This window comes from Microtus oregoni, unplaced genomic scaffold (assembly GCF_018167655.1).
Source record: "Microtus oregoni isolate MIOR12 unplaced genomic scaffold, Mior012 000003F_ref0000135, whole genome shotgun sequence".
NCBI lineage: Eukaryota > Metazoa > Chordata > Mammalia > Rodentia > Cricetidae > Microtus > Microtus oregoni.
In genome coordinates, this window is record NW_024543062.1 from 25,005,977 (window position 1) to 25,029,063 (window position 23,087).

The 23,087-nt window shown below is 48.0% G+C and overlaps 1 protein-coding gene across 9 annotated transcripts in view; it reads left to right on the forward strand.

Annotated features, from left to right (window-relative positions):
• Cit (citron rho-interacting serine/threonine kinase) overlaps positions 1–23,087 on the forward strand; it is a 178,832-nt gene that overhangs the window by 14,701 nt on the left and 141,044 nt on the right. For all 9 annotated transcript variants that reach the window (XM_041647361.1, XM_041647376.1, XM_041647382.1 and 6 more), the window contains exons 4-5: positions 6,615–6,790; positions 14,371–14,472. In XM_041647361.1, coding sequence (XP_041503295.1) covers positions 6,615–6,790; positions 14,371–14,472 — 278 coding nt within the window. The remainder of the gene's footprint in view (positions 1–6,614; positions 6,791–14,370; positions 14,473–23,087) is intronic.

Genomic DNA, 23,087 nt, shown 5'->3' on the forward strand with positions numbered 1-23,087 from the left:
CCTTTAATTTTTAAAGAATTTGATGTATATGTGTGTGTGTCTGAGGGTCGCTGTGTGCACCGGTGCGTGAGCTCACAGAAGTGACATCGGCCTCTTTGCACTTTGTTTACCTAGCAGTGCACTCGCTGAGCAGATATTCTTTAAGATATACACCAGATGATGCTTTAGCCGTTCCAGATACAGGGGTACCGCTGGGCGCCACACTTGAGTGCTCCAAGAACAACAGTTATGTGATAGGTTCCAACAGGTTACAGTGAACTAAATGTCGTCTGCCACCAGGCAACGCGGCAGCCATTCTAACTTGTCGCACCACGTATTACAGACGTATTTATGATGGTACCGTTCTAGACAAACCTGTGCTGTGAGTCCCATGACAACAGAACATGTACAATTATATGTAGTACTTGATAATGGTAATAAAGGACTATCCTACTGTGTTATGTTTTTGTTGTATTATCCTGTCTGTCATCTCAGTGTATACCTGCTTATAGGTAAGCATGAAAGAGTGTGCGTGCACATGGGCATAGGAGACCACTTCCTACTTATAACCCCAGCAGCACAGACACTAAGGGCATCATTGAATAAATGGGACCTCCTGAGACTGAGAAGCTTCTATAAAGCAAAAGACACTGTCACTAAGACAAAAAGGCAACCCACTGACTGGGAGAAGATATTCACCAACCCCGCAACTGACAAAGGTCTGATCTCCAAAATATATAAAGAACTCAAGAAACTAGACTGTAAAAAGCTAATCAACCCAATTATAAAATGGGGCACTGAGCTGAACAGAGAATTCTCAACAGAAGTTCAAATGGCCAAAAGACACTTAAGATCATGCTCAACTTCCTTAGTGATCAGGGAAATGCAAATCAAGACAACTTTAAGATACCATCTTACACCTGTCAGAATGGCTAAAATAAAAAACACCAATGATAGCCTTTGCTGGAGAGGTTGTGGAGAAAGGGGTACACTCATCCATTGCTGGTGGGAATGCAAACTTGTGCAACCACTTTGGAAAGCAGTGTGGCGGTTTCTCAGGAAATTCGGGATCAACCTACCCCTGGACCCAGCAATACCACTCTTGGGAATATACCCAAGAGATGCCCTATCATACAACAAAAGTATTTGCTCAACTATGTTCATAGCAGCATTGTTTGTAATAGCCAGAACCTGGAAACAACCTAGATGCCCTTCAATGGAAGAATGGATGAAGAAAGTATGGAATATATACATATTAGAGTACTACTCAGCAGTAAAAAACAAGGACTTCTTGAATTTTGCATGCAAATGGATGGAAATAGAAAACACTATCCTGAGTGAGGTAAGCCAGACCCAAAAAGAGGAACATGGGATGTTCTCACTCATATTTGGTTTCTAGCCATAAATAAAGGACATTGAGCCTATAATTTGTGATCCTAGAGAAGCTAAATAAGAAGGTGAACCCAAAGAAAAACATATAGGCATCCTCCTGAATATTAACCTTCATCAGGCAATGAAAGAAGACCGAGACAGAGACCCACACTGGAGCACCGGACTGAAATCTCAAGGTCCAAATCAGGAGCAGAAGGAGAGAGAGCACGAGCAAGGAACTCAGGACCGCGAGGGGTGCACCCACACACTGAGACAATGGGGATGTTCTATTGGGAACTCACCAAGGCCAGCTGGCCCGGGTCTCAAAAAGCATGGGATAAAACCGGACTCGCAGAACATAGCGGACAATGAGGACTACTGAGAACTCAAGAACAATGGCAATGGGTTTTTGATCCTACTGCACGTACTGGCTTTGTGGGAGCCTAGGCAGTTTGGATGCTCACCTTACTAGACCTGGATGGAGGTGGGTGGTCTTTGGACTTCCCACAGGGCAGGGAACCCTGATTGCTCTTTGGGCTGACTAGGGAGGGGGACTTGACCTGGGGAGGGGGAGGGAAATGGGAGGCGGTGGCGGGGAGGAGGCAGAAATCTCTAATAAATAATTAATAAAAAAATTAAAATTAAAAAAAAAAAAAAGAAAGAGTGTGTCTAACCTCACAGGCAGCAGCCTCGTCATATATGTCCTGGAGTCAGGAGGCTATGCTGATGGGACAAAGAAATGCTAACTGCTCAATGTGATGAAGCAGTATCACAGTGATCTCATGTTACATATTAAAGTACACAGGTGTGGGCCTGGGTTCAGTTCCCAGCACACACACGCAAGCTCACAGGCATCAGGTGATTTAACGCCCTCTTCTGGATTCCAAGGGCATTACACTCATACACAAAAAATAAAATAAATGAACCTTTTTTTTCCCTTTTTGGACAGCGCCTCCCATGTAGCCCTGCTGTCCTGAGTTGATGTTTAGATTATTATTGGTGCTGATGGAGGTTTAGGGTAGGTTGCTTCTGAGTGTTTTCTGTTTAAGTTTTCGTCATGAGCTTCTTCACGCACATGTTTTCGAGCCGGTGTCGAGGGTTCTGTGACGGATGGATTCCTAGACCTTGAGAGGCTGGACTGAAGTTCTGGGAAGGAAGCTGTTGATTCTGCTGGGTTGACTTTTTGTTCCCCTCACCCCCACGGGTCCAATTGTCTGTCTAACAAAGCCACAGCCTGGGCTGTGTTTTCATTAACGTGTTCTGTCTTGGTTTGCCTCGATATTCAGGACCCACTGGACCCACAAACACCAACTAAAAGTTCAGGGAGATGATGGGTCCATATGGTTTTGGGGTCACAGAAGCAGCTGGTATGGGGAGAAGTTGTGAAGCGTTCCCCCCATTTCTCTTTTTTAAAACAGCCAGGGGCTTGATTCTAGCACCTCACCTATTCACCCTAATAATGCAAAGCCTTCGGGGAAAAGAGAGATTTGGAATGCTTTCCTGCACTTCTGAAGGCATCATCATTTTCCCCGCAAAGCAGTTTGTCTAACGTGTGTGATTTAGAAGCCAGATCGTCCCCAGTGACAGGCCCAGGGTTTCTGAGTCGTAAGCAGTTTTGGGGCCCAAGGCCCTAAAGAAAATGAAGAGAGATTGGCCTTGTGTACAGCAGCAGCCAAGTCAGTTTCAAACACAGAAAGCTGCGAGCCAGCACGTTCGGTTAATTATAACTCAGCACTCAAATACTTGACATGAAGGAAGCCCAGGAAGGGGCGGGGGCAGATGGGGCTTGGCATGGTGATCGAGAGCAAAGGGGAAATGCTGTGCGACCCCCAAGTTTGTGTCCATGCTGGCTTCTTTTTGTAGGCACGTCAGTTCTACTTTATTTTACACGTGTGTATGTGTATGTGCACATGTGCGTGAGCATATGTGTAGTCAGAGGACAAATTGCAGGCGTCAGTTCTCTTTTGCCCCCCGTGTGGATCCCGAACCATCTCCATGATCCTAGATCTACTTTAAACAGCGCTCACAGTGAATGCATGTGGATCCACCTACTACTCTAGAGTGGTTCCCCACGGGACCAAGGGAGCTTGGTATGACTGGCCACCATGAGAGTGGGGATCAGAAGTCAGCCAATACCGTGGAATTGACCACGTTTGCCTTCTATCCAAGAGAAACTGCAGAACTAAGTTTAGGTTAGCAGCAGAGCACCTTGGTGGGCCTAGATCACACCATGCTGCCGAGACCGTACCATGCAACAGATGTCACGTAAGAGGTTTATTTGGGGAAGGGGAGTGGAAAGGCTGTTGCAGAGTGGGGATGAGAGAGAGAGAGAGAGAGAGAGAGAGAGAGAGAGAGAGAGAAACAGACAGACAGACCAGAAGACAGAATGAGCAAGAGAGAGTCATGATGTCAGGAGGGACCTTTTAAAGGGTACACAAGTCACATAAGGGAAATACACAACTCACAGTGACAGTGGGAAGGAATGTGCTGCACCTGGGGGTGGAGGGTAACAATGTGTCTGGTGTCTGACAGGGCTGAGTCCCTGAAGGGCAGGTGGGGGGAGTGCCTTCCTCTTGGTTCCTTTCATCATGAGAACAACATGTGGAGATAATGTGGCTGTAGATTTGGGGTTTCCATGGGAACTTGTACACATGCACACGTGCGCGCGCACACACCCCGCAAAACTAATAGCTACAGATGTTGAAGTCTCTTATGTGGACTAGTGTGGTGTTTGCATATACCTATGAACACGTCTTCTTGTACTTGAACCAATTCTGTGTTGCTTGGGACGCCCACTGCTGTGCCCTCTGCGGTGCCTCTGCGGTGCCTCTGTGGTACCCACTGCAGTGCCCTCTGCAGTGCCCTCTGCGGTGCCTCTGCAGTGTCCTCTGCAGTGCCCTCTGCGGTGCCCTCTGCGGTGCCTCTGCAGTGCCCTCTGCGGTGCCTCTGCAGTGCCCTCTGCAGTGCCCTCTGCGGTGCCTCTGCAGTGCCCTCTGCGGTGCCCACTGCGGTGCCTCTGCGGTACTCACTGCGGTACCTCTGCGGTGCCTCTGCGGTACCCACTGCGGTGCCTCTGCAGTACCCTCTGCGGTGCCTCTGCAGTGCCCTCTGCGGTGCCCACTGCGGTGCCCACTGCGGTGCCTCTGCGGTGCCTCTGCGGTACTCACTGCGGTGCCTCTGCGGTGCCCACTGTGGTGCCTCTGCGGTACCCACTGCGGTGCCTCTGCGGTGCCCTCTGCGGTGCCCACTGCGGTGCCTCTGCGGTACCCACTGCGGTGCCTCTGCGGTGCCCTCTGCGGTGCCCTCTGCGGTGCCTCTGCGGTGCCCTCTGCGGTGCCTCTGCGGTGCCCTCTGCGGTGCCCACTGCGGTGCCTCTGCGGTGCCTCTGCGGTACTCACTGCTGTGCCTCTGCGGTGCCCACTGCGGTGCCTCTGCGGTGCCCTCTGCGGTGCCCTCTGCGGTGCCCTCTGCGGTGCCCTCTGTGGTGCCCTCTGCGGTGCCTCTGCGGTGCCCTCTGTGGTGCCTCTGCAGTGCCCTCTGCGGTACCCTCTGCAGTACCCACTGTGGTGCTGCCTTGGCTGGCATTTGGTGTAGATGTCTGTGTGCCACATACTCAAGTTCTGCATTGGAAACTTTCTAGAATGCTCTTTGTTCTGAATGTCTTTAAAGTTTTTCATTATTATGGTGTGCATGTGAATAGGTGTGTCCTTCATGATTTGGATGCAAAGGCCAGAAGGCGACTTTTAGGAGCGGATTTCTCTCTACTGGGTCATCCAGGGATGGAATTCAGGTTGTCAGGCCTGCACTGCAACAGCTTTACCCACTGAGCCATCCTGCTGGCCTTTCAAATGCTCTTAAACCGTGTTTAGTTGGTTGACTCTGCGGATTTGGAGGGCTACCTGCTTCGGTGTCTGAGGGACATTTCAGTACAGTCTCTTGGTTTTCTGTTTATGGCGTGTATGTGTGTGTGTGTGGCATGCATTTGAGTGTGCAGGTGTGTGAACCCCCAGAGTCCCGAGCAGAACGTCAGATGTCATTTTCTCTCATTGTTCACCATATTGTCTACAGACAGGGTCTCTCATTGAACCACAAGCTTGCCATTTTGGCTAAGTTGCCCGGCCAGTGAGTCCTTGGGATTTACCTGTCTCTGACCTCTGGTGTTGGGATTGCAGGCATGTGTCACCGTGCCTGGCTTCTTATGTGGGTGCTGAGGATTTGAACTCAGATCGTCATGCTTGCGGAGCAAATGTTCTTAATCATTGAGTCGTCTCCCCAAGCCTCGTCTTTCAGCTTTCATTGTGATACGTAACTATGAGATTCTCTAGGGTAAGGTTTTTTTGGTGTTAGGATTTGAACCCAGGACCTCCTGCATGCTGAGTACATGCTCTGCTACTGAGCTGCACCCTTGGCGTTTCTCGCTTTCCTTTGGTTATAACCTCTATTTCCGATGCAGCTCCTCTGTTACTCACGGGGTTCCATTTTTTAGGTCATCACTGCTGTTCTTACAGACGAGTCAACAGAGTCCTTGCTTAGCTAGAGATGCCCGTCTCACAGTGTTGTTAAATGTGTGCGAGATCCTGCACTGCCACCCCTCAGTCCCGCCTTTCCCACATGGATCTAGGCTGGAGCCACTGGACCTGTTAGTCCAGAAAGTCAGAGTCCCAGGCTCATCTGGGTGTGTGGCTGTCAACCCTGAGAGCAGATGTCAGCCCGTTTGGACCTGGGGACTAACCGTGTGCCCTTTCCAGTTCTGCGTAGAGTAAGGCCGGGAAAGCAGTCTTCTGCAGGAATGCAGGGCCAGTTCACAAATCCAGGCAGAGCTCGGCTAGCTAGAACAGAGGTGATCGGGAATCAACGGCCATGCTGGTGGAAAAGTGGGGGTCGTGCTGCTGAGGTCACAGTGTCAGGCCAGGCTGGAGGCCGTCAAGCTTGTTGACCCCAGCACTGCCTGCAGCCCTCAGAGGAAGGAGAAAAGCATCGCATGTGTGTTCCTTTCTTACTTCCCAAGTCTACAGGATTCGAATTATAGCTACCATGGAAACCGTACTTTGGAATTTCTGGAGCCCTTAATTTTAACAGATAAAAGACTTTTGTGCCGATTTTATAATTATTCATGATGGATGAGAAAGTGACTCAACGTCTTTTGACAGGGAAGGAAGACAGAATACATTTTTCTTTCTTTCCTTTTCCCCTCTTTCGCAAAGATGCATGCATTTGAAGTAAGTGTATTTTTCTCCCGGGTGTAAATCTTCCATCTTCCACAGATTCCGACACAATAGCCGAATTACGGGAGCTCCAGCCTTCAGTGAGAGACTTTGAAGTCCGAAGTCTTGTGGGCTGTGGTCACTTTGCTGAGGTGCAGGTGGTTAGAGAGAGGGCAACTGGGGACGTCTATGCCATGAAGATCATGAAGAAGAAGGCTTTGCTGGCCCAGGAGCAGGTAGGAACATTTGAATCTCTGCTCCTTCCTCTGTCTGTACCAAATGTTCACCACAGAGACAATAACCTGCTAATTTGATGTCTAGGATCCAGTAAGATGTTAATTATGGGTACACGGACAAAAAGGCCTCTCATGTTTTTAGCTCTCCTCAAACTGGTGTTGATTAATTTTGCAGGCTCAGAAATTTACCTCTGTTTCTTTGTCAGGACTGTGTAGTTGCATTTTCTTTTAGAACCACATTGGGCTTTAAACTAAGGATCTCAAGATGATCTGTCGGGGCTGCGAGCTTTGGTCTGAGGGACACGCCTCAGGCTGGGGTACTAGGGCGGTGTCTGCATGTGTGCATGGCTAGGTGTTCCTGCTGCGGGCCCACGTGTTCCATCTCAGAGCGGCCTCTGCAGGAGTCAAAACACAGCTGTGTTCCCTGCCTGCGAGCCGCTCGTCTGATAACAGGTCACGAAGTTGTCTTTTTAGTTGTGTTTTTTCTCCCTTTGAGGAAAGGCTGCGCTCGCTCTCAGACATATTGATTCATTGGCTGTGTTTTCGAGAGACAGCCGTCACCTTGGAGTTGAGAGAGTCATTCGTTAGTCGCAGGCAGTCTAGTGCACACTGTGTGTCTGATAATGTCCCCGGCTCCGTGGGAAGCCTGCGGAAGGAATTGAAGTCCCATGACTGTTCCTTGCAGGGCCGAATAGCTGCACCCAGAAGTGGAGGGAAAATGCAAATCTCCGGAGCAGGCACTTGCCAGCTAAAGCACCACAGACGGGGAGAGAATTAGCAGGTTCATTAGCCGTGGTGTGAAGGGCGATGTCATGGGCGAGCCAAGGGCAGTCAGTCAGGAAAGTCCTTCGGATGAGAGGGAATGGAGGCTGTGGGCTGAGGAGTGATGGGAATGCGCCAGGTAGACATGTGGCTGAGGGTGACGGCCTGGAGGTGTGAGTCCTGGAGTCCTGCTCAGGGGTGTGCGTGAGTGCGCACACGCGTGTGTATGTGTGTGCCTGTGTATGCGTGTATGTGTGTGTGTAAGTGTGTGCGTATGTGTGTATATATATATACCCATGTGTATGTGTGCGTGTTTGCGTGCGTGTATGTGTGTGTGAGTGCATGTGTGTATGTGTGTGTGTATATATATATATACCCGTGTGTATGTGTGCATGTGTGTGTGTATGTGTGCGTGTGTGTGTGCGTGTGTATGTGTGTGTGCGCGTGTGTATGTGTGTGTGTGCGCGTATGTGTGTGTATGTGTGTGTGTGTATATATATATACCCATGTGTATGTGTGCATGTGTGTGTGTATGTGTGCGTGTGTGTGTGCCTGTGTATATGTGTGTGTGCGTGTGTGTGCGCGCGTGTGTGTATGTGTGCGCGTGTGTATGTGTGTGTGCGCGTGTGTGTATGTGTGCGTGTGTGTGTGCCTCTGTATATGTGTGTGTGCGTGTGTGTGCGCGTGTGTGTGTGCGTGTGTGTGCGCGTGTGTGTGTGCGTGTGTGTATGTGTGCGCGTGTGTATGTGTGTGTGCGCGCGTGTGTGTATGTGTGCGTGTGTGTGCGCGTGTGTATGTGTGTGCGCGCGTGTGTATGTGTGTGTGCGCGTGTGTATGTGTGTGTGTGCGTGTGTGTGTGCATGTGTGTGTGTATGTGTGCGCGTGTGTATGTGTGTGTGAGCGTGTGTGTTTGCGTGTGTGTGGAGGGGTATTTGGTTTAGAACTAACAAATTAAGACATCTGGGTGGGCAGGGGTCTACAGTTGAGGGGGAATCTCAGCAACTTTAGCTTTTCATCGTGTTAAACTCTACATAAGGTAAAATTTCCCACGTTAACCATTTTTACTGTAGAATTCAGTGGCACTAAGAAGTTCCGCCATGCTACAGCCCACAGTTGCCATCCGTTCCTAGAACTTGGCCACCAGCCCTGTGTTAGACTTCAACCTTGTGACAAAGTACGTGAGAGAACCCAGGTTAGAGGGGGAATGGGCCGTTTTCACTGGAGCATCAGAGATTTCTCCCCAGAGTCAGCTGACTTCATGGCTTTAGGCCTGTGCTGTGGCAGAGGACCATGGTGGACGGCATGTGACCACTGACGCGAGAGAAAGACCGGGGACAAAATGCTCCTTCCCTGGGCATGCCCAGTGACCTCCAGCTAGACCCTACTAGCTGATATTTCATTTGTATTTTAATAAATAAAGCTTGCCTGAAGATCAGAGACTAAGACAGCCCCACTGGTCAGCCTTACAGACCAGGCAGTGGGGGCACACACCTTTAATCTCAGTAGCCATAGAAACCAGGCAGTAGTGGTGCACGCCTTTAATCCCAGCACTAGAGAGGAATATAACACGGGAGGAGACAGCTCTCACACACAGTCTTGTTCTGAGATTCTTGGAGGCAGGATCGCCATTTCAGACTGAGGTAGAAGTAAGAACCAGTGGCTGGCTGCTTTGCTTTTCTGACCTTCAGTTGAACCGCAATATCTGTCTTTGGGTTTTTATTACTCATGCTACACCTATCTCCTAGCATTTCCTACCCTTTTCCAGTAGCCCATTAAGTTTAATACACGAATGGATTAATCCTTTGATGAGGTCACAGAACCCATGAACCAATCCTTTCCCAAGGCCCCCGTCTCTGCGCACTGTTATTAGGAGCCAAGTTTTCAGCACACCAGCTTTTGGGGGACATTTCAGACCCAAATCATCAGAACAGAAACCGAAGATCCCTCTTTTGTTGTTGTTTTTTGTCTCTTGAGACAGAAACTGCAGCAGGGGGTGGGAAGCCGCCTATCGGAGTCCAGGCATGATGTGGCCTCTGTGTTTCAGAATAAACTGTGAGCAACATTGCAGGGAGGGAGAATGACAAGACATTGCCTGTGATTAGCAAGAGGGGAGTGGGAGGTGCTCTCTCAGCTCTCCCACCCAGGGAGGTGCTACCGTCATCCCTACTCACTCGCTGGGCAGCCTTCGTGCTTGGCATGTTTCTAGAGCCTTGGGCAGAGGCACATGATGTTAGCCAACCTTGCGGTGCTCGTGTGTTGGATGGGAAACAGTGCATGGAAGATGAAGCAAATGCAATATGTCACACATAGACAGACAGTCGAGATTCAAACAGATGCACTTTATCCGGGCCAAGGACCCGAAGTGGCCATGGTAAAGAGGTGTGGGACTGGGTTTTTAAAAACCCTATGTATGCAGGAGCTAATAAAACCAGTTGTCATTGGTAAATGTGTCACTGACTTAGAGGGTCAATATAAAAGAAAAGCAGGGTTCCTAATGGAGTCACCATGAGGATTTGGGATTCAAAGGTATGAAGAGAGAAGAGCAGCCTGGGAAGAGGCGAAGGAGGCATCAGGGAGGATGTGGAGAAGTGGTAGATCTCCAACAGAGCCGGTCACCTGGGAGAGGCCAGCGAGCCTGCACTGAGCTGTGTCAGCCAGAAATGCTCCTCAGAGAGCAGTAGCTTTAATGGAGTCTTCAGGGCTTAGGCAGCATCAGCGGTGAGCACGGGGGCTGGGGGCTGAGATCTAGCTTTCCCTGCCCCCTCCCCATGTCAGCAATAGGATTGGCCCTCCAGCACTGTAAAGCACTGGGTTGGGCTGCTATTTAAGTGGCTTAGATTTAGCGCTGAGGTTTCCGGGGTGATCTTAGGAACACAGACAAGCTCTTTAAGGACATTTCAGGGTGAGAGATGCAGTTCCTGGGTAGAATGCTTGCTTAGCATGCGTGAAGTCCGGGTTCAGGGGAGCACTGCATAAATGGGTGTGGTGGCAGAGGAGGACTTGGGTGTCGTTCCCTGTCATTTCCCTCTGTATCCCCTCCAGACAGGGTCTCTCACTGAACCTGGAGCTAGGCCATCAGTCAGTAAGCTCCAGTGAGCCTCGAGTCTCTCTCCTACAGTATCAGGATTGTAGGAGAACCTGCCTGTGCCCAGCTTTTTCTTTTTTATCTACTTGTTTATCTGATATGTGTGCTAAGATTCCAACTCAGGTTCTCATGCTTGGGTAGCTAGCATGCTAACCACCGAACTGTCTCTCCAGCCTACAATAGTCTTGAAGCACCTGCCTTCCCCCCATTTAGGGAAACTGCAATTTTGTTCTTTTTTTAATTTTTAATTTTTTTCTCTTTTTGGTTTTCCAAGACAGGGTTTCCCTGTGTAGCTTTGGAGCCTGTCCTGGCACCAGCTCTGTAGACCAGGCTGGCCTCGAACTCACAGAGATGAGCTTGCCTCTGCCTCCTGAGTGCTGGGATTAAGGGTGTGCGCCACCACAACCTGACAATTTTTAATTTTTTAAAAAAGATTTATTTGTTTATATTTTTGTTAAAGGTATTTTGTCTGCATATACATTTGTACACCAGAAGAGGTTCCTGGATCCCATGGGACTGCAGTAAGCCGCCACATGGGTGCTGGGAATTGAACTCAGGACCTCTGGAAGAACAGCCAATGCTCTTAACTGCTGTGCCATCTCTTCAGTCTCCTGTTCTTTTTTTTTTTTTTTAAATTCCCACTTATTTTATTTGTTTTGGCAGTTTTGAGGACTGACCTTGGGGTCTGGAGCATGCTAGGCAGGCAAGTGCTCAACCACTGAGTTACCCCCCAGCCCTTCAGTTTTGCTCTTGAGGCCTTTCAGCTGATTGGATGAAGCCCACTGAGACTCCTGAGGGTAGTCTCCTAAGCTACTGAGTTCAGATGTCAATCAGCTATAGCCACACAACACCTCTGTAGCAACACCACAAAACCTGGGTTAGTGTTTGATTGAGTAACTGGTGTTTTGGCCTTTCTTGGTTTCTGCATAAAATTATTTATCAGAAAATCATACCGCCCCATCTCCCTGCCCACCAAATGACTCAAAATTACATCTGTGTATTTGTATATATGGCCTATGACAGGAATATTTTTCCCACGATCCACCACGCAACCAGAAAATTAGCTAGTGCATTCCTCTGGCCCCACTCACGTTTACCAGTCGTCCAGTGACATCGTTAGGATGGGACCTGGCCACTTAGGCCTTCTCTTTCTTTTACCTGAGTCGGTTCCTTCATTGTTCCCCCTGAGTCTTTATGACCTCGATGGTTCCAATGACAGCTGGCCAGTTAGTCCATAAAATTCAGATTTAGCTGCTTTGCTTGTGTTTAACGTCCAGGTTGTAGATTTGGAGTATATATTTCATGAAGAAGGGGCTCTTTTCCTGTTCCCTGCAGCAGATGGTTCAGTTCCAACTGGCCACTTTCTGGATGCGCTCACACAGCTTGTGGGATGGAGGTGGTGCCTGCCGCTCTTCGTTGCGGAGTTTCCTCTTGGTACTCATGCATTTTACAGAGACAGAACTCTCTCAAAGGACAGAACTGTTCCATTCCTTATGCAACCCTCAGTATATTGGTTGGTTTGTACTTTGTGAACTATTGGCCTTTCCTTGTCTTAGCCAATGAGTGTAATCTACCATACCCAGAGTATCTTCAAGGCGGCTCTTCAGATTGACTTTTGTCTCCTTTTGGCAGGTCCCTGCCATTCTTGGTTCATTTCTGGTTCTCTAGTGAGAGATGTTCAAGTTTGCCCCGCAGTTACTTTCCCTGCATTGACGTGTCTCCAGGGATCCCTGTTCAGCAGGAACGATCCTTGGAGGCTAGACCTTGGCGCTGAGAGACGGCTCAGCAGCAGAAAGCACATTGCTCTTGCAGAGACCTGGCTTTGGTTCTCTGTACTCCAATTGGGCAGCTCACAAACACCTGTAAGGTCCAGCTCCATGGGAGCCTCCTGCAGGCACCTGCACACACATGTCACAAGCACACATAGACACACATACACATATATAAATAAAAATAAAAAAAATTAGAGGCCAAGATATTTATTACTATTATTATTTTTGAGACAGTGTTTTGTGTGTGTGTGTGTCGTTTGGCTGTACAGGAACTCGCTCTGTGGAGCAGGCTGGCCTCGAACTCAGATCTGCCTGCCTCTGCCTCCTGAGTACTGGGGTTAGACATGAGCCACCACCGCCTAGCTAGAGGCCAAGACGCTAACTCTGGGTTTTGAGCTTCTATTGGGCTGTCATTGCTCTTAGATCTCTTTCATGAATTGGGCAAGGAATACATGTTTATGTGTACAGTATGTTCCCACACGAACACTCAAGAACACATAAACATGCAGACACACGCACAGGTGTACACGTGTTTACTCCCACGTGTGTTAATATGGAAAATCATGTTCACACAGTTACCTCTGACTCCAGTCCACCTTTACGTCTCTCCCAAGTCTTTCTCTTCCCTGTGCTTGTGCCTGGTGAGTCAGCTTCCTGTTCCTGTCTCACGCATGTGAGATAACAGCACATAAAGAGACAATATTTATTTTGGCTCATAATTTGAAAGTTTCAATGTAGGGCTGTGTGGCTACATTGTCTAAAAAAAAAAAAGACAGTTTCCTATTGTGTAATCCCAGCTGGCCTGAAGCCTCTCTAGCTCTACCTGCCTTTGTCTTCCCCATGCTAGGGTTAAAGGTTGCACCACCGCATCCAGCCTCACTGCTTTGGGCCTGTGGCGAGCAGTCAGAACTGGTGAGAGTCCATGGGAAACTTCAGAATAGAGAAAGATGAACGTTGGGCTCCATGATCCCTTTCAGGGGTAAGCCCCATCCCCCCAGTGACTGAAAGACGTTCTTATCACGCCATGGACTGAGGAACAAGCCTTTAACCACGGGCCTTTGTGGGGTGGGGCACTTATCCAAACCATAGTAATTCTTTTCTCTGACTTCTGCCTAAGCTGGGCGATGGTGGCACACGCCTTTAATCCCAGCACTCGGGAGGCAGAGGCAGGCGGATCTCTGTGACTTCGAGACCAGCCTGGTCTACGAGAGCTAGTTCCAGGACAGGCTCCAAAGCCACAGAGAAACCCTGTCTCGAAAAATCCAAAAAAAAAAAAAATGTTTTTAGGTTTATTTATTTTTTGTGTATTTATTTTTTGTTCTGCTCGCATGTTTGTATATGTGTGCACCATGGGTATGTCTTCAGAGTCTAGAAGAGGCTGTTGGATTCCCTGGGAGTTGAACCCAGGTCGTCTGCAAGAGCAGCAAGTTGTCTTAGCTGCCGAGCCGTCTCTCTAGCCTCTCACTGTTTTCTTACACTGACACAGTCCTTTCCATCTTTTTGGCTATAGCCTTGTCTCCTTACCTGCTCTACGCCATCCACCCCCATGTGCAGATACCTTTCTCCTCCTGCACGATCCTCCAGTAGTCCATACTGGCCTGTGGTTACCCTGTTTGCCACTGTCCTCACTCTGCTTGGGCCTGGGCCTGGTGGCTCTCTGACCCTCCAGCCTGGCTTGGCTTGACAGCTCCTAGTAGAACCATCCAGGAAGCGAAGGTGGGGAGGAAGAGAAAGATGTTTAAGTTTGGAAGAAGTGAATTGATGCCACATGCATGGCTGGATGGATAACGTGGGCCTGGCAAAGCTGAACCTCACGGGTTCCCAGATTTGCTGAGTGTTATGCTATGTTTTTTTTTTTTTAAACCTAGAAACATCAATTTAGACTGTAAGGCAGGACAGAGGCCGTCCCCCTGCACAGTTAGTTCTCTTACAATTATCTAAAGAGTTTCTTTTCCCTCCAGGTTTCATTTTTCGAGGAAGAGCGGAACATATTATCACGGAGCACGAGCCCTTGGATCCCCCAATTACAGTATGCCTTTCAGGACAAAAATAACCTTTACCTGGTGAGTCTTCACATCTGTCCCCATGGGACGAGCCGAGGCCCTGATACTCAGATGCCGTGGGTTGAAAGCGCTTCTTGTCGATGTGGTCTGTGACACCGCTCACTCATTCAGTCGATTTTCTGACTGGACGTCTCCCGTTCCTCGTTCCAAAGATTAAGAGCTGACCCACTTAGAAACAGCCTGTTATACCGCGGCTACGAAGGGCAGCAGTGAAAAGTTATTTAATTGGGAATGGTCTCTAACTGCCTTTAATGGAATCTTGCTTTAATTAAATTAAGTCAATTAATTTAGTTTTTGAGACAATATCTCATTATGTAGATCTGACTGGCCTGGAATTTGCTGCACAGACCAGGCTGGCCTGGAATTCGCAGGGAATCAGTCACTCCTGCCTCCCCAGTGCTGAGATTAAAGGCCTCTGCCACCATGCTCATTTCTCACTTTAATTTTTAAAAGCTAAGGTAATAATGCATGGTTAATATAAGAAAAGGCAGCCTGTTCCCTTCTCGTGTATGTGTGGAAGCCGGCTGAGTTTATCTCAAAGAAGCAGAGAATAGGCTAGTGGTTGCCAGGTAACTGGGGTGAGGAGAAGCAGAGGAGGGCTGGCTAACGGGTAGACCAGTTAGACTGCTGTGAGTAGCTAGGTGTAAGGGATAAGCTTTGGTGTCCTGTATGGGTGGAGGGCAACTGTCTCTCATAACTATTCCACCCAGAAAAGAGGTTGAATGGTCCCAAGACAAAGCAGATGGAAGGTGTTGGAATTTGTTGATTGTTTTGATTTGCTCATTGCACATTGTATGTATTTATTGAAATATACTGTACCCCATGGTTAAGCACAGTTGTTAAGTATAAATTAAAATGTACACCAGTAATCCCCAACCCCATCCTAAAAATACATATACTGGGCCAGTGTGATGGCTCAGCAGGTTGGGTTGCTTGCTGCCAAGGCTAAAGACCTGAGTTTGGTTTCTGGGGCGCCTACAAGATGGAGAGAGAGAAGTAACTCTTGCAAGCTGTGCCCTCTGCTACACACACACACACACACACACACACACACACACACATACACACACTCACACACACACTCACAACACTCTCTCACACACACTCACACACACACAATACTCTCTCTCTCACACACACACACACTCACAACACTCTCTCACACACACACACTCTTACACACACACACTCACACACACACAATACTCTCTCTCTCATACACACACACACACACACACAGTCTCTCTCACACACACACAGTCTCTCTCTCACACACACACACACACACACAGTCTCTCTCTCTCACACACACACACACAGTCTCTCACACACACACGTGTGGTGCTTGTGTCCACTCAGGTACACACACATAAGCACAGACATACACAGATAAAAAAATGTAATTTAAAAAGTTTAAAATTAAAAATGTGTACGCGGAAGAAGTATTAAGTAGAACCTTGGTCTTTTGCTTTCTTATCTCTCTGTAGGGAGTAGATGCTAATGGAGATATGTGTCCTTTATGACCTCAACTATGTTTTACTGTGGAAAAATTGAATGCATAGATGTATATACAAATGAAAGGTTTTTTTGTTATGTCTTGTCTTTTCTCTAGTAGAGCCAACACTCAGGGGGCAGAGGCAGGTGGCTCTCTGTGAGTTCCCAGCGAGTCAGTGCCACACAGACTTCTTTAATGCTACTACGTAGTGCTAGCCTTTATTCTTTTTGGTTTCGGGGATTGAACCGGCCTTGAGCACGCCAAGCACAGGCTTTTCCACTGAGCCACAACCCTGACCTCCAGTTCAGCATTTGGATGGTGGCATAGTTTTCTCTGATGTCTGTTTTGGGGCCCGGTTTAGGTTCTTAGAGGATTAAGTTCTTAAATGTAGAACGTGTATTCTAGAAACAACCTTTGTTCCTGGAACAGCTCCTGATGCGGGACTCTCATGTCACCTTGGGTGGGGATAAGGAGGCCTGTGGAAGGGAGCAGGGAGCTGTTTTTTGTCTTGAATTCCCACAGGGCATTTTTTTTTTCTCTTTTTTCACTGCGTTTGTTTCTGATGGGGAAGAATCAGTCTATTTGCTTGGTTTCCTATGATTGAAGTTCCTCCCTGGCTCCGCCCTGCTCTCTTGGTTTTGCTGGCTTGGCATAAGGTCTGGTTATACACCCAGGTTGGCATACAACTCAAGGGCCCTGTTGCCCTAGCCTTCCCTGTAGAGAGGGCTCCGCTGAGCTTTCTTGTGTGCCTGTGGTGTATGTACGTGTTCATGTGGGTGTGTGCACGTACGCCAGAGGCCAGGGTTGCGTGTCTGCCTCAGTCACTTCCCACTTCATGTATTTTTCAAATAGCATCTCACTATATGGTCCTCACTGGCCTGGAGCTCTCTGTGTAGACCAGGCTGGCCTTAAATTTGTAGAGATCCATTTGCTCCTGCCTCCCGAGGGCTGTGTACCACCTAGTTCTACTCTTGTTTTAAGACAGGGTCTCTCGCTGGATCTGGGCTTCAAGGATTCTTTCTTCTCCCTGGTGCTAGAGTTAAGCTGTACATGGCTTTCCCCATGAGTTTTGGGAATCTGAATTCAGGTCTTCATGTTTGCACAGCAAGCTCTTTCCTGATAGCCATCTTCCTATCCCCTCCTTAAAAAAGAGCTCTGTGTATGTGCGCACGCTTGTGCGCATGTGCATTCTGTGCGCATGCCTGTGGAGGTCAGTGAACAATCTTAGGTTTTATCCACCTCCTTTAGGATAGAATCTCTCATTGACCGGAAGCTCACTAATTAGATTAGGCTAGCTGAACATCAAACCCTGTCTGCCTCCCTAGCTGTGGGATTGCAGGCATGTGCTGCTGTGCCAGCATCCGGCATCCTTTTGTGGGTTCTGGGGATCATGCTCAGGTCTTTACACTTGCAAGGCAAGTGTTTCTCACCAACTGAGACGTATCCTTAACCCTTATCAGCATCTAAGATTGTATCCCAGAATACCAAGGTTTAACGATACACCAACTGAGCCATGTTCCTAACCCTTACCCACATCTGAGGTTGTGTCCCAGACTACTGAGGTTATATGATATAAAGCATATGAGTTACTTTATCTTTCCAAAGTCAGAAAGTTTCTAAATCCAGAAATGCATTCTACAGTAACATAAAGGGCTTCCTCACTAAAATAATCCCACTGTGTCAACTGAACACTTCTAGAAGTTTAGGGAACAACATTTTATGGCTTGCTCCTTCTGAAGTTGAACACTAACTTGTAATCCTATGGCAGAATAATTGCAGGTGTGGTTTAATTAGTAAAAAACAAAGCAAGATTCTGCCTCTTGTCCTTGGCTTGGCCATCTCTTCTCTCGGTCCTCACCTTGGTTTTCACTTGCGCTTTTCTGTGTTAACCTCCCTGGCATTCATCGTGTCTTCCCCCAGGTCTTCCACATTGTGCTACAACAATGTCATCCTGCTGTCAGAACCCCATCTCTCCTCCTGATGCCCTCTGGGTAGATTCAGGCTAGCCACATGATTGTTTACCAGGCCTTAAGCCCGTCCCTCCAAGTATCTCCTTCATTTTAACTTCATCACAGGACTAACCCTAACTCCCAACCCCAACCCTCTAACCTCTAACCTCTAACCTCTAACCCTATTCCTTCCTCTTCACCTTGCTTCTCATCTCCCTGCTCCTTCTTTTTCTATTGGTCTGACCATCCTCTATTTCTCTCTCTGGGCTGGGATCAGATGTTCTTTCCCGAATCTCCTTCTGGGCCTTCTGCCCCTAGGATGGGGGATCATCTGTTATGCAGCCTGTGCCCCCATACCCATGAGTCAGGTGAGTCTCTTGCACTAGTCTCCTTCCTAATGGGTGCAATTATGTTTTGATGCTCCTGATAGATGTTTACTAAGTAAATGCCTAAGGTATATTCACTGGATGAATGATTGATTCCACAGAATTCAGATTTACGTACAGATTTACCCAAATCATTTTATGTTAGCAGTTGGAGTTTAGAATAAAGTATGCAATTCAAGATAAGCCTACGTGAGTCCCCACCCCCCCAGATTTGGCGTACTGTGAGAGGAAGTTGAATTTGAGATGTCTTGAATTTTGATGCTTAAAACATTCTTATTTAAAGTGACACTGATTTCTACAAAATTGTTTCACAATTCACCATTTGCTGTATAGTGTCTGGATTTTTTTTGTGAACCTTTCATGCTGAGGGGCTTCTTCAGGCTGTCCTGGCTCTCAGATTGAACTCAAAGCTATGAACCTCTTTTCTGTTTTGTTTACATTTTCATCTCTCTATTCACCCCAAATGATTTTTCCCCCAGTTACATATTGAGAGATATTAGTTGTGGTAATAAAGGGAGCCCAACAGTTCGTGCTGGTGGGACTTACTTGGTTGTATGTCTTAGTTTAGAGCCCAGGTTCCTTCTATATTGTGGCTCTTCCACCTCTTAGGAGGCTGTCTTTCATGGGATTGCTGTTGATATATTTGTTCCATCTGGGTAGTAAGAGAAGAGAGAAATTTAGAGAAGGAAAGTTTCCTCCACACAGAATTATGTGTGAAATTATTTTCTCTCGTGCTCTCTTAGCCAGAATTTAGACTGAATATCCCCGCTGCTCAGCAGGGACAACATGGACACATGCTGTCTAGCTGCTAAAATCTTTACTGACGATTTTTCATTTCTGTAACCAGATTAATGTGGGAAACTTTTTAAAGAGAAAGAATTTATTACAGCCCACAGTTTTAGGTTCTCAGTCCATCATGGCAGGGAGGGTGTCGAGAAGGACAGCTTTTTTTTTTGTTTGTTTGTTTGTTTGTTTTTCGAGACAGGGTTTTTCTGTGGTTTTGGTCCTGGAACTTGCTCTTGTAGACCAGGCTGGTCTCGAAGTCACAGAGATCTGCCTGCCTCTGCCTCCCAAGTGCTGGGATTAAAGGCATGCGCCACCACTGCCCTGCTAAGGGCAGCTTATTATGGCTGCCAGGAAGCAGTGAGAGAGGGAGAGAACACCTGTGCCTCTGGCCTGCCTCCCTCCTTCCTTCCATCGGGACCTCCCCGCACTGTAGGGTACTATCACTCCTCTTCAGCTCTGCTTCTTTAGTTCTCCCTGGAAACACATCCAGACATACCCAGACATTGTTGGATGTTCTCCCAGATGCTTCTCAGTCCCATCAGTTAGGCAGAAACGTATGACCGTTGCACTATGGAAGAATGGAAGGGTGGGTCTGGGGAGCAGTCAGCAGTCCTCAGGCTCCTAGCTCCACGTTCTGCATTCACTTTCATAGTGCTGTATGCCTGTATCCAGAATGACTCCTGACGGAATTCTGGCTTTGTTGTGCCGTTTGAGGTTAGCTTTTCATAGTCTCTCAGTTTTCAATCCACACCTGTGCAATTTTGTGGCCAGCATTTCCTTTCTATGTAGGAACTATTTGGAAATGAGCTGTTTGCGCCACTGGCCCCAGGGCCTTTGGGGACGTCAGCATCTGTTTCCACCTTGAGTCAGGAGGGAGTTAATGAAGGCAGCCCCATTGTTTACGCTAGTACGACGGGCAGCTTACGATAGCTTTGACAGCGAGACATGTGCTGTTTTAATCTCTTGGCTAGGATTATCTGAGTTTCAGGCGTGTGTTTGCATGTTATTGCTCTGGAAGCCAGGGTTTAGGAGGCTGCTGCCCATCAGAACACATGGTGCTTAGAAGACCCAGTCTCACTTTGATCCTGTTCCTTGTTGGGTCTCTGCAAGTCCTTGTCCTTTTCAGCTTGGGTTTTCTCATTGGTGAATAAGATAGTAATTCCTCCTTTTGGCTCAGATTCAAGTGCCTGCATGTGTTATAGCTGTCGGGTTCTTTGCGTTTGAAATAGTTGTTCTATGTCCAGGTCTTGAGGCCTGTTTCAAGAGAGTGCACCCAGAGTTTTGTCCTTTTTAGGAGCCGCAAACTGAGCATGGCTCCACTGCCGGAGTCTCGGATTCAGGAGGTCCGACTAGGGTGCATGACCGTGTGCTGCTGCTGGTTAGCAGCATTGCCCTAGGAACTGTCGCCTTACTGCTATAGGCCCTGGTTTCTGTCTGCTTCTTTCTCTACCTACCCGGTAACGTGATGTACACATGGGACGTCTCGTTCTTGGAGGCCCAGGAGTCGGCCCCTCCCCTCTTGGCTGTTGGCTTTGGGGCCTCGGGGGCTCCACAGTTCTATGTGTTTCCTTTGAACTGACCCCCCCCCCCCTTTTGTCTTGTTACCTGCTCTAACTCATGTCTCCAGTTACTTGGTCAGATTTACTGTTTCTTGCCCAGTGTGATCAGGGCTCTAAAAGGTTCCCCCCCCCCCCCCCTCTGGGTAGCCTTGGCTGTCCTAGACCTTGCTCTGTAGACCAGGTTGTCCTCAAATTCAGAGATTGGGCTGCCTCCCAAATGCTAGGTGATTTTTTTTTTCTTTTAAAACACATGGCGGAATCAGGCTAGAATCCAGACTCTCAGAGATAGAGGCCTTCTCTCATCTTCTAGATGTTACCTTGCCCTTCCAGAAAAGTAAAAAAAAAAAAGGTCCCTGTCAGGGGTCACCTTGCTTAGAGGATTCCCACCCTCCTCCCGATGACAAAGCTCAGAAACACTGGAGCACACCACCATTACATTTTGTCGTGGTGCACAGTGAGTGTAAGCATTTCAAGGTGACGTTTCCGAGAGGTGGCTTGCACAGTTTCTCTTCTGATGCTTGGTGCATTTGCTAGTGCTAAAACAAGGTACCGGAGACAGGGAAGTCTACAAGGAATCGGTGGTTTTGGCTCACAGCTCTCGAGACTGGGAACTCCAGGAAAGTATCATCGGCATCAGGTTGGCATCTGGCCAGTTTTCTTACATGACAGCATGGTGGAGAGTGTCACATGCTAAGACAGTCTCCATGTGACACTCCTTATAAAGCCACTAATGCTATCTTCATACTTACACACAGTCTAATCCTAGTTACCTTCCAAAGACCCCATCTCCATCATCATATAAATTTGGAGTTAAATAGCCAATGTGTAAACATTTTTCCCCTATGCATATTTGTGTTTGTGTATGTGTGTGTTTGTGTATGCATGTGGTTGTATGTTCACATGTGTGTGCATCCATGTGGATGTCCAAGGGTGATGTGGGGAATCTTCCTTGATTGAACCACACTTTATTCATTGAGACAAGGTCGTTCACTTGAACGCAGAGTTTGCCGGCTTGCTCTGTGGATCGCTTGTCTCTGCCTTGCAAGTGTTGGAATTACGTAGGCCCTGCCACTCCTACCTAGTATTTCCATGGCTTTTGGGGTATCTAAACTAGTCCTCGTGTGAACCACAAGTGTTTTACCCACTCCCAGTGCTTTATGCCATCTCCCCAGCCCCATCATATGAACTCTGTGTGTGTGTGTGCCGTGTGTACCCAGACATACTTGGAGTGGTTAGGGGAGTCAATTCTCTCCTTCCACCATGTGGACTCCAGGGAATGAACTCAGGTCCTCAGACTAGGTGCCAAGTGCACTATCTCACTAAACCCAACATGTGGACCTTTGAGGACACATTCAGACTTTAAGAATACTAAATAAGGAATAGTCGTACCCTCCTACCCATAAGCACACATGTGCACACAGACACGTACACACACACAAACACACATACACACATTTGTCCTTCCTTTTGACTTCAGCACAATGAGTGGAAATTGCCACTGCAGTCCTTGGAGTATAGAAGCAAAACCCAACAGTGAAGCATCCGTGCCTTTCCAACCGAACACGTGTAAGATCGGCCCTTAATTAGCGTTTGCAGCTGCTGCCGCAGAAGGGTCTGTCTCTGCTGGCCAGAAAGTCTTTGCTTTGAAAGAGCAAGTCCTTCGTAGCTCCAAGCGGGCTAGTCTTCAGATGCTGTCGTCTCTGCCACCAGGGCCACACTGTTTAGGCCTGTTTTGCCGGAGGGCTCTTTCTCCCTGTCTCATCTCCCTGCTTTTGATTGCTGTGTTTTGGTGATTTCCCCTTTTGGATATGCCTATTCTCTGTGTAGGAGATGTCTCTGGTCCATGCAAGGGTAGAAGATCGTTATTTCAATGCCAGTGGTCTGGCTGTTTTCCAGTCCTTTATTGTCTGTGATCTTGTTTTGATACTCAGAAGGCCTTCGTGTCGTCAGTGTAGAAAATGTAAGCGGAAGTGATGGCTGCATTAAAGCCAAGGTCCATCCAAGGGCACGATGCTGCAGAAACTTTGTGTATGGCTGCATTAGGAAACTGAATTGGTTGTGCAGCATCTCAGTAACGGACCCAGTGCAGTGCTGGGTGAACAGCATCAGAACCTCTCCCTAAAGGTGCACGCCCTCAGCCGGAGAGGTGGCTCAGCCTGAGAGAGGACATTCGCCCTGCAAACCTGATGACTTGATTTTGATCCCTGGAAACCATGTAAATTTGGGGTCCTCTTCGGACCGACTACAGTGCTATCCTCTGACCTTTACATGTACTCCGAGGCAGGAGGATTGCAGGTTTGAGGTTAAGAGTGGCACACTGTCTCAGAACAACGCAGATCCGTGGGGCTTGAGCACTCATACCTAAAGTTAGTCTCTGGAATTTATATTTTAGCAAACTTCCTGAGTGGTTGGAATGAAAGGGAGAAAATAATTTTTTTAC